Raw genomic sequence first — 11697 nt, forward strand, 5'->3', positions numbered from 1 at the left:
TCTCAGTCCCAAACGAAGGTTTCTGTTTGGAACCCTACTCTCGTAAAACTGATGCGTTGCTTGTTTTACTGTCTCTGACTAACGGGTGTTCTTTTTTTCTCTCTTTAATTTAGTGAAAATTTAGTCATTTGCAACTTGGTTTTACTGATTTTATTCTGTACCAGGGGTGATTTGTAGCTGTGAGGGCTGAAGCGAAGAAAAGCCCTGGGGGGACTAGGTTTTGGGTGTGGTGATGAGTCTTCATTCACAATTTTTATGGACCTGTATCTTCTCTCTTCCTTTTTTCCCATGTTCCTTTTGCAGGATTTGAGTTTTGCAACTTTAGATGGAGATGTGCAGAAGCAAATCTTATAGAAAGGTCTAATTTTCTTACCATCGTTAAAGCCAAATCTTCTTTCGTTTGAAGTACTCGCATATGTCTGTTTTAGGAATAGTTTTTGGAGACATACAGCACTTGCAGCATTGTAACGTTTTTTATTATTTCTTGCATCTTCGAAAAGCATTTAGTTCTATAATGGACTGCATCGAGGTAAATAGTACCCATGAAATCAACAATCTTCGAACTTTAAGATGCTTCTTTGTGAAACGATATTTCTGACTTTGCAAGTACCTGCAGATAAAGATGAGAGTTAAGAATACGTAGCAGGTGTATGCCTATAATGGTTTGCTTAAAGCAAAAACTTTTGGTTCATGTATAAGATTATCTATGAGTCGTCAGCATGTTATGCTGATCTGTGGAGGCAAAATATGATTAGTCTTCATTTAGAAATAAATAACAAAAGAGGGAAGAATAAAAGATTGAATTAAACGGATTGCAGTGTCATGCTTACATGATTCATTGTATCATATGTGGCAACTTTCAACTAATTTGCCTTTTGAAGCAGCTGAATCCATGAATAATATGTCTGCATTACAAAGCAATGGTTGATAGTTCTTTCACCTTATTTTGATTTACTTCATCAGTTTTGGCGCCATCATCATTTTGGCTGCATTCTTCTCCGCTATGTAGCTCCAGCAGAAGACTGGAATAAATGGGGTTGTCTGATCAAAGGTATAGTCTGGTTTTATGGGGTTAACATTGATACACCAAACACTGAAATCCTCAAATGATATGGTTTCAAGAAGAAACATTGAATAGAAGGTATTTTGTATGCAATCATAGTTATTTAACTGGGTGTATTGTGGGCAATGGAATTTATCTTTTCTATGATAGGGATAATGATGATGATGATGATAATAATAATAATAATAATAATAATAATAATAAACAAGGGTATCATAATTGACTCGTTTCCCTCTCACTATTATATAAATGAACAAGCTAAATTGGCTGGCTGCTTTTATTTGAGTGGTTTTTGCCTTTACTGCTTTTTTGCTTTGTGCAATGAGAGTTACCTACTATATAAGTCACAGATGACTTGATAGACTTTGAATCGATGACCGAATTGTGGGATCGTCAATATCTGCCTGTCTGCATATACTGTTTTTTTAGTTCGTGAAAATGAAGCAACATTTGTTTGTCATCGACCTTTCATGGGAATCTATCTTGGGGCTATATGGCGGAGTGAATGCTTTTCTCTTTGATGCAGTGAAACAATTTCAATTGCTGCGCATTAGTTTATTTTATTGGGACTAGCAATGATAGTTGCTGTGCTTTTTTGTTTTGTTAATGGAAATCATTAATACAAGGCTATAAGTTGCTTCCCTTTTAGTGTTTTGGAGAGCTTTTTACAATAATACATCAAATTAGTTTCGTTGAATGATTGATATGCACGGGTTTCTTGTTTCTATAGGCTCAAAACACTGCACTTCTGATGGATTCTCTCCTGCAGCTTCCTTTGAAGTGGCAAGCGCATGTGGGGAGCTGTTTTTCTTGTTTCGGAGTATCTTGTTACTTGATAGGTAACATAATTTGTCCTTAATTATGACTACTTTTTTAATCTTTTAATCGTACAATATGCTGATCCCCTAAGGTGAAATCAAACGCTATCCTTGAGTGAGGACAGCAGTAGTTTCTCAAAGAGGTTGATCCATATGCAAGCTTTAGGCAAATCATAACCTTTGCACTGTGTTCATAATCTATGGAAAATATACTTTTGAAAGATCAAGCTGTGGGTTTGAGATTAGACTTTTTGCTATTACGTTGTGGGGGTTCTGAATTTTAGATATATCTATCAGGAGAGGTGCATACTTATTTTTATCACTTTTCTTCCTCGTTTCCTATCATGTTGTGTACAATTTGGGATGTTTTCCATATTGTAGGTAGTTGAGACCATCTTAGTTTTTGATTATTAATATGGGCACCTTCTGCCCTAAAAGCGAAAAGCTTGAATTCTATTTCCAGGGACAACTGACAAGACCTGCTTGGGGAAATCTTTATTTAGATCAAAAAAAATAGTAGAGGCTGAATATGAACCTGTAGTAGGGTGCCAGTGAAAGCTCTCTACTTGAAGTGAAAGCATGTACTCTCTTACTGGATACCTAGTTGCATCGCGGCAAGTGGTGAAGAGGAAGGGGTTTTGTGCATGAATGCCATGGGAAAGAGGATATATGCAAAGAATGTGGGGAGGGGATGGTGGAGGCATAGCCATATGATTTGTACGACCAGTGGAAGTGGGACTCTCTATCTCGCTTGACACGTTCTGTCTATGCTGCTTTCTGGAATTCGGTCTTATCTTCTTCTTGGCTTCTAATAATTACCGACAAAGGCATGCATCACCACTTGGTTACTGTGTTAATTTCGGTGTTCATATTTTATGCATATGATTTTACTAAATGTACCAGCTAAATTCTTAGCTTTGTAACCATTTGCTTTTTTCTTTTTGGTTTGTTCTTATCTCCTTCCTGTGTAACCCACACCTTTATGTCAACCAAGATTGGGAACTTTTAGAGCCATCTTATCATTTGTAAATAAATATGTTAAATGGCATGTAACCCGATTAGGGCGGTAAATGAGACGAGACAGATCGCAAGTTATTCGAGATCGACTCGATCAAAACTCGATAAATACTCGGATCGAATGGACTCGAGCTCGACTCGAGTTCTTAACGAGCTGAAACGAGCTACTCGATATTCGACTCGAAAAACTCGTGAGCAACTCGAAAATATAATATATTAAAATTTTATTTTAAAAAATAAATTAATAATAATATTAATATTTATGTATTAATTTTTTTAAATACAGTAAGATTTCATGTATTTAAAGTTCATGTTTGAGACTTATCGAGTTAAGTTTAATTTTTTTTTCATTTCGAACATTTTCGAACTGCTCACGAACTTCAATTAGAATTTCGAGTTCGAGTTGATCTTAAAAATTTTAAACTCGCGAGTTTTCGAGTCGAGTCGAGCTCCATTTTAAAATTTTCGAATCAAACTTAACAATATTCGAACTCGACTCGTTTACACCACCTAATCCCGATCCACGACTAATTTAAGCACTGCTGAATTCTCGTATGTTCTAACCCCGTGTGGGATTTGAAGATACGATTAGACATTCATCTTATTTTTTAAAAATGGGAAAAATTATATAAAACATAAAAAACGAAAAACAACCGACACCTTTCATAGCTCCAATCAATCATGCTCTATATTATATTATTATATGCTTTTAAGGGAAGCACCGCCAAACTCGTTGAGATTTGACAGCATGCGTCCTTTCCAATTGTGAGAGATATCATACACTTCCAACCCGACAACGAAACAGGAAGCTTGTGTTTGATTAATGATTCCGTGTCATTACAATAACAATAACGAAGATGACAAATTTATTAGACAGAGGAATGGTACATGGGTTAGTTCATGGTAAAACCATAATAGCAGCACATTGTTACTGTGCAAGTGCAGAGAAGGTAGACTGTCCTAACTGCGCCCCAACATCAAATTTGAGGTCATGGGGGGGAGAGATTTTTTTACATGTTCTTTGACAGCGCCCCAGCAGCAAATAGCAGATTCCTTCTAGAAAACTGACCCAAACATGAAGTTCATCATATATACTACGTACTATTATGACCGCCATAGAAGGCGCGCGCACACAAAATTGAAATAGAAGCATCTGATTCCCAAGAAAAGAATTTACCTGCAAACTATACACCGGAGTGGACTTGGTTGCAAGGGTTTTCAACAATCTCAGCCTGATTGTATTCCCACTCCTGTTGATTCAAACCAATTTTACCACATAAATAATGATTACTACAAGAATATATGACACGAGACTATATATATATCACACAACCAAATTTGTTGCACTGCTGAAAACCTACTTTTCTTCATTCCTGGGGACCTTTGCGCTTGTTGTTACATCCCACAATTTTACAGCGCAATCAGCAGATCCAGATGCCAGAAGCGAACCTTCGCAACTGAATGTCCAAGAACAGGGAAGAAATGTTAAGAAATTCAAATGTGCAATTAAAAGAATTTTCAAGATATGATTTGGATTATCTAGGAGCTATATTTTCCACCTGAAAGCTAGTGTCCACACGCACGATGTGTGACCCATCAAAGGTGTAATGCACCTTCCGCTTGAAATGTCCCACATCATGATCATGCCATCTTCATCACCAGATGCCATATATCGACCATCAGGCGACATTGCTAATGACAATATCATACTTCTATGACCAATGAAAATTCGAATGCATTCTCCATTTTGTACATCCCACAATCTGACTGTTTTGTCACTAGATCCCGTGGCAATATAGTTGCAGTTTGCATGCCATTGCACACACTGAAACAAAAAGGTTGAACCATTTGTGACCGGTTGAAATATAATACAACATCAAACAAGAGCATGTACCCTGCTTTCAAAAATAAAAAGAAGAAAACTCTGCAAGATAGACAGGGAAAATGTTTCCTTCTAGATATCAAAATGGTGCGACTTTTTTATGGGTCAGATCTAACAGAAAAGATTGGCCGCAAAGTTGATTATAAATTTAGAGCAGCATGTCAGAGAAAGAAAGAGAAAGATACAAGACTACTTACATCAACATCAGACAAGTGCCCTGCCATTATTCTCAGAGGTTGTATTCTGTCCATCGACCAAATCCTTGCTGTTCGATCATGAGAAGCACTGGCAAAATAGTGACCCGCAGGACTAAACTGCAGGGAGGCAAGGACATCAAATGTATTAGAGGTAAAAACAAAAATGAAAAAAAAGTGTAGTTCTAAAGAATGAAAGGGAGTGAAGAACTTCAAAAGTAGTATTTATTATCAAACATCCATGGAAGATCAGATGTACCTGAACATCCCAGACAGGATAATTATGACCCTTGTAGCAAACAAGATTTGCATTTAGTTTTGTGCTCCATAAGCGAACTGCAAGAAGTCCATGTTTTTAATGTTGCAATAAGTTTCAATATAGAAACAAAAGCGAAGTACTAAGACAGAAGGGAGGTGGGGAGAGGTGAAGAAACCGAGATGTGAGGGAAGACAAGCTCTATGAGAATGCATTACTGTATGACATACTTGTGGTATCTGCTGAAGAAGAAAGAATAAAATCACCAAGAGGACTAAAGGTGGCTGAATGAACTGGTCCTGAATGACCCTGAAACAATGTATATGACCTTTTCCCACCATTTTGCCCCACAACATGTTCACTTGAAGTAGAATCATTTTCGGCCTGCAAAATAGCTGACACCATACTTTGTGTCAAACAGAAATATAAACAGGTATATTAGAATTGTAGAGTAATATAGAAAGAGATATCTTACAACTGCCACCTTGTTGGCCCATTTTTGCCATATCCCAAACCTGTGGTGCAGAAATCAAATTAGCAACCAATAAGTTTCCTTTAAAGGGAAAAGGACACCAATAAAGAAGCAATCATATATCGGGCAAGCTATGATTTAAGATGCAACCTTCAGTGATGAGTCTGAGAAGCCTCCAGCAACCAAAGATCCATCCTGGGATATTGATGAACAATTCAAACTGACACAGGTATAATGCACGTTAAATATCTGAAAGCATTTAAAAATGACGAAGACTATTATTTATGGACATTACCCATTATGTGTGTTGAGGAAAGTATAAAAGCTGACAGATGGCAATAAAACACTGCTCAATTGTACACGATTTCTTAAATCCTCAAGAATAGACTGCTCTACTTCTGTTGACCTGAGGCAAGCATTAAAAAATAATTTAAAGAAACAACATACGCACAGAATAGCAAACCAAGACTCGAATAAAGAATAATGTAGAGATGTCTATTCAAAACTTATTTACAACCATATATTGAACCCGTTAAGAACTTATTATAACAGGCATGCTAATAGAAGCGACGCACATCCAAGCACTTTTCTCCATCTCTCTCTCTCTCTCCATTTTTCTCATTTCACAGAGTAAAGAAAAGAAAATTGATAATTCTATGGTGGTTTAATTCAGTGAAAGTTTACCACAGTCTGTTAAGAATCAATATTACGTCATCTTGCAAGAAAAATCACGAGGGAATTACTGAATGTACATTAAGGGCAAAGGTAGCTTTGATTTGACTCGTGGTGCAGCAGGGGTTGTGCTAGCCTCAGTACGAGCACTTTTTGCTGTTGCATTAAGACCTTTCTCCTTTTTCAACTTTTTCGTTGAAGCACCTTGCTTTCCACTTTCAACTGATCTTTTCTGAACAAGAAACAGATAAAGTAAATTAAAGAACAAAAACCTGATTCTGCCATTAATCACACAATTTCATAATCCTACTACAGTATACTTGAACATCATCTAAAAACTAGCAAAAGTAAAACATATTCATTCAAATGCTGAAGGAATACAATGAATTGTTACAGCAAAAAGTACCTTAGTCTCATCTACATCCCCCTCTTTGTTCTCTTCTTCTGTCTTTTCAGAATCAGAAAGCAAACTTCCTGCTTTCTCCATGCGTTCTTCTAGGGAGTCTTCAAGCAACTATGAGATGTATAATAAGTTAAAAGTTAAAAAAAATTAGAAATATGTGAATAAGTATTCAAATGTGTATTTAAGTGGAGTACAAATAGGATTCAGTATAGAGCTGATGGCAGCAGGAACCCTTTTACTTTTACTAATGGAGGGAGAATTATATCTGCTAAATCCATAGATAATTATAAGGCCAGTTCAGCAACTCACTCCCCAATGTATTTCTTTCTGGTTTATCTGATTAGCAGCGTCCTGGAAGCTTCCAATAAGTGTTACAACCTCTGCATCATCAGAAAGGGAACTGGGCTGTCCAGAAGAAACTGGAAGGAAAAAAAGAAAACCATAATCAGACAGCACCTATTTTGCATATATAGTATGCAGAATATGAGCAATGAAAATGGCATCACCTTGAAAGTTGATGTGTTCATTTATGACCCCAAGCATTGCAGTGGATTGCGTTTTATGCAAATATTGCAACAGAAGATCATACGAATACTGCCGAAATGATTGACAACAAATTCAGCAATTAAAGAGGAAATGAATAGATTCTTTTCTTAGCTTATTAGCAGTTACCAAAGAAAGATTTTACAGCTTTTACCTGACATATCTTGATGTTAACTTTACTCTGCCTAAGAGAACGAGCAAATTCCATCTCCTGATTAAGGAAACAACAACTGATGGTGAGTACCAAAAAAAGCAAGCGACTCTAGTATGTGGTATGTAGTAAAAAAAAAGGAAGAAAGAAGAGTATGTTCCACCTCCAAATGAGACTGAGAAAGAACCCCTTCCAACTTTTGAAGGTCTCGTGAGTGCATCAATTCATGGTCTTCACGAAAAGTATTGAAGAAAGTTCTAGCTGCAATAGAAATCAAAATTATTTGAGACAAACTTATCAAAGGTTTTCCCAGTAGATCCCACTTCAGGAGGTCAATAACAGCACAGGATTCAAGAAAAAAAATCAAAGTCTAGTATGCTTTAATAAATACCCTCTTGCAGATGTCCTTTTGCCACCATATCCATGAACGAATGTATAAAGACAGGATAAAGCACACGAAGCAATTCATGCTGCACGCATTCAAAGACTGTTATGTCACTGATTCAAACACTCACACACTAAATATAAAATTGATTACCTTATATAAATCTAGCGAACTATAAGTCCATGACCTCAGTTTGCTATACCCATCCTGGTAACGTGCCACATCATCCTCCGACCTGTAAAAAAGCAGAGTGATCAGAAACAAGGAAAAGAAACCTACAATAAAAAGTGAAATTCAACCAAAAAAGGAAAGCATTCATCTTCTACACAAAAACACTATCTGTATTTAGCATTCTTTACTGCGCCATTGAAACAGCATTCATGTTTAACAAACATGAGACTTATTTTAATCCGACATGTAAGTTAGGTCATTACGCTGGAAATTGCTTAGTTAGGAGTCAATGTTTGCATTTGTTTGGAATGTTATCGAACCCAACTTCTACCAATTAACACTATTCCACATAATCTAAACAAAGTTTCAATTCTGAACTGTTCCCCTAGCCGGAATTAAAGTAAAACCGAGCATGAACACCAAACACTGATTCCGCACTCAGTTAACCAAAACGAAGGAGATGGGAAATTGGTGGAATTTGAGAGTTAGGGTTTGCATTTGAACTTACTGGGAGAAGCGGTGAATGAACTTAGCTAGTTCAGGGTCGTTGTGGAAATCGATAGGAGCGGAGTCCTTATTCTGAAGATCCTCTAACAATCGCTCCGCTTCTTTGAATCCTTTCTTCTTCAAATAAGCTGCTACGAAGTTATTCACTGCCTGCATATTTTCCATTGTTGCTTTTTTCTTCTACAACCCCTAAAACTTATCGAGTAAAAACAAACATACGCTTTCGTCTTCCCAATTTTTTCTTCTATGCTTCGCTAGTTTCCTTGAACTATGATGAAGTGGGGATTTTATATCTGGGTTCGGATCTTCGTAAGTCCATGACTATTTGGATCGTTTTTACTGTTTCATGGGCTCACTACAAATAGTTTTATGAGCCCAAAGTAATGGATTGGGTCACAGATAGGGTTGTTCAAAGTTATGTTTTAAATGAAATAACTGATCAAATCAACGTTTTTTCCGGTTAATTGCAGGTTCAGACGATTAATAGTTGATGATTTTTTCAAATTTCAGTTATCGGTTAATTAACCAAATTAACCGAAATTATTATATATTTAATATATTATTTATATGTTACTTAGTCTTAAGAGTGTTTAAATTTCTATTTTGACTAAATTAACCGATCGAATTAATCAAAAATATTAAATATTAAATATATTATTTATAAATTCCGGTTAATTCGATTAACCTGACAAATTAACTGAACTTTGTTCACTTCGGTTACAAATTTTCGAAAAAAATCGATTTGATTAACAGTTAAAGGAAAAAATAATGAATTTTAAGTAATTTGGTTCAATCTATTAACCAAACCGACCAATTGAACACTCCTATTCATGGATGGACAGTTAAAATAATTATTATCAGTTGATCGTTGGTACTAATCGTGAATTTGATCACCGATAACTCTTATTTATATAAACATATCAATTGGGAAATACTTAGGTCAAGGGTGACTCTTCCAGTCTAGGGCTATGGCATACTTAAGACTCAATTGAGATTTATATAAGAATGGCATACCTAAGACCCAATTGAGATTTATACATGAATTTACATATTACCCACCAAGAGTGATGGTGGTAGTATTTAAATTTAGCTTTATAAACTCAAATTTCTGAACTCCAACCACTTGTGCCAACACTCATTGACTCTCGCCAGATGTTCATCAACTATGATTGTCGTGGGAAATTGTCACGATTTAATTTTAAAGAGAAAAAAAATCCATAAATCATTTCCTGGTTAAAAATTATTATTTTTTTGTAAGCTTAATTTTTATAGTTTTCTTAAAAAATTATTATTAGTTTACATTATTTTAAAATTTCAATTTGATTTGAAAGAAATACTTAAATTAAATAAATACTAAATTTTAGATTTCAAAAATGACGATGATACAACGAAAGTAATTCGTGGGTTGATGAAGATATTTTTTGAAGAAGAATAATAAATAAAATCATATTTTTGTACCGACACTAAAAACATATCAAATATATTAAAAACATTTAATCCAACTAATTTATTATTTATCCTCTAATTCCAATCTACCCGACCTTATCCTTTTTTTCTTTTTTTCTTTTAGGATTCCCATTAGTCTCAAAGACAAAGTTTGTAACCTTTTTTAAGGTTACCACATTCCCCCAACATAAACAATGGGAAAGATACATAAGCTATAACCAATATGTTTTTGCCCCGGTCACGCCCTACACTTTGGACATTTTCCCATTACAAATTTGGTGCACCCCACCATCATAAAACATGAATAAAAAAGGGGTATTGGGGGTTGTAAATCATGATGATCAACTCAGACAAAACCATAAAAACCCCAAATAAAAAGAACGACTCCCACTACAACTTTGTTTTGGTAAATTCAACTCTCTGGTAGTGGATTTTCATGTAAGATTATAGGGCGTCAGCCAACACACGTCATATTGCTGATTACATGAAGGGGATTGGGTTAATGGAATAATACAAATTGTATTGCTCTACTTGTTACAAACTTTATTATATTCAGGTTCCAACGTGAACCGATTATTCTTTACAATTAAGTTGGTGGAGCTTACGAGTGAATGAATTTAATAGAGGGGTTGTCTTTGAGCGAGGAGAATTATAAGAAGAAAGTTTTATGTATACTGATTTAAAATAATAATAATAATAATAACAACAAGTTGGTTGTTAAGTTTAATATTGAAGTTATGTTAATGTAAAAGAGATTGTAAAGTTTTATAAATATATAAAATAGGTTTATAATCTTCAAATTGAAAACACGGTGCAAATATTTCAACGAGTCTAAATAGAACCCAGATTTGGTCATTTATTTTCCTAGCAAGTAGCAACCTTTGATAAACAAACGAACGAGGGAGCTATTATATTCCTACACGCAACTTGTATCGACGGTGATCAATCTTTTGCCACTCATTGGGGAGCGGGTTGTAGCATTTTTCTCTCCCAGCCGCCTAATTAACCAAGTTGTTCACGTTGGTTGGCGTTGCCGACATCTCCGGTGCCTGTAAATAAACTTCCATGCTTGTTTTGAATTTAGGGTTACTTGGAACTCCAGGTTCGTCTTTCAAGTATTGGTCAAGACCGTGGATTGACTAGAGTGACATTTACCAAAGAAAACAAGGTTGCCAACTGCCACCCAGTATGAAACTTTGAATTACTTTTGTGAAAAATTATGTATCTTGACACGGTGAATGAAGTAAATTAAATTGAAAGATACGTTCTTATCTTATAATTGATTAAAAAGATATAAATCCTATATAATTATTTTCTAAAAAAATCATTAATCAAGCATTATAATGCATAATTAAACTAACAGTTGAAATGTAAATCAAACATTGTGATAAATAATCAAACTAGCGTTTAGAAATGTAAATCAAGTGATAATTTTTCAGTTGTTAAAAGAATTCGAAAGGCTTTGGTCTGAAGGTTTTAACTTGTTTAAAATATTAATGTCGGGCAACGATCTGAGATTTGTGGGGACAAACTTGGCAGAAAGAGTTTAGAAATTTTGAACACCAACTAGAGTTAATAAAGCGTGTTAAGCTTCTTTGCATCAAATCTCTTCTTATACCCATTTAGATCAATTTCGGCCTAAACAACACACGTGTGTGCAAGAAAATCCAGAGAAATAACCTAGAAAAGCTTAGACTCTATCATGTTATTATTTTTA

At 35.2% G+C, this 11697-nt stretch overlaps 1 protein-coding gene and 1 long non-coding RNA gene across 2 annotated transcripts; one reads left to right on the plus strand and one right to left on the minus strand.

The window, feature by feature from the left end:
* Positions 1-1319: 1319 nt before the first annotated feature.
* On the plus strand, positions 1320-2898 carry LOC120194027. The gene is made up of 2 exons (XR_005522927.1): positions 1320-1902; positions 2345-2898. It is a non-coding gene; the product is annotated as an uncharacterized LOC120194027 (long non-coding RNA).
* A 799-nt stretch (positions 2899-3697) lies between these two features.
* LOC120193827 (transcription initiation factor TFIID subunit 5-like) lies at positions 3698-8763 on the minus strand. Its single transcript, XM_039196258.1, has 19 exons — positions 8536-8763; positions 8010-8091; positions 7863-7941; positions 7635-7732; positions 7475-7531; positions 7284-7371; positions 7087-7196; positions 6781-6888; positions 6455-6606; positions 5998-6108; positions 5853-5922; positions 5706-5745; positions 5461-5625; positions 5234-5310; positions 4978-5094; positions 4458-4723; positions 4260-4355; positions 4076-4148; positions 3698-3962 (listed from the first exon to the last, which is right to left on the minus strand). The coding sequence occupies exons 1-19, from the start codon at positions 8697-8699 to the stop codon at positions 3909-3911; spliced, it is 2007 nt and encodes a 668-aa protein (XP_039052189.1). The 5' UTR covers positions 8700-8763; the 3' UTR covers positions 3698-3908.
* Between the last annotated feature and the right edge of the window lie 2934 nt (positions 8764-11697).

The sequence above is a fragment of the Hibiscus syriacus genome, unplaced genomic scaffold (genome assembly GCF_006381635.1).
Source record: "Hibiscus syriacus cultivar Baekdansim isolate YM2019G1 unplaced genomic scaffold, ASM638163v2 tig00116997_pilon, whole genome shotgun sequence".
NCBI lineage: Eukaryota > Viridiplantae > Streptophyta > Magnoliopsida > Malvales > Malvaceae > Hibiscus > Hibiscus syriacus.

Bases quoted from the DNA above. Each gene is read 5' to 3' on its own strand.
- LOC120193827 (XM_039196258.1), bottom strand. From the start codon at position 8,699: ATGGAAAATATGCAGGCAGTGAATAACTTCGTAGCAGCTTATTTGAAG. The intron at 7,942-8,009 runs GTAATCAATTTT...GAATGCGTGCAG, and splicing joins GTTCGCTAGATTTATATAAG to CATGAATTGCTTCGTGTGCT. The intron at 5,311-5,460 runs GTATGTCATACA...GACTTCTTGCAG, and splicing joins TTCTTCAGCAGATACCACAA to TTCGCTTATGGAGCACAAAA.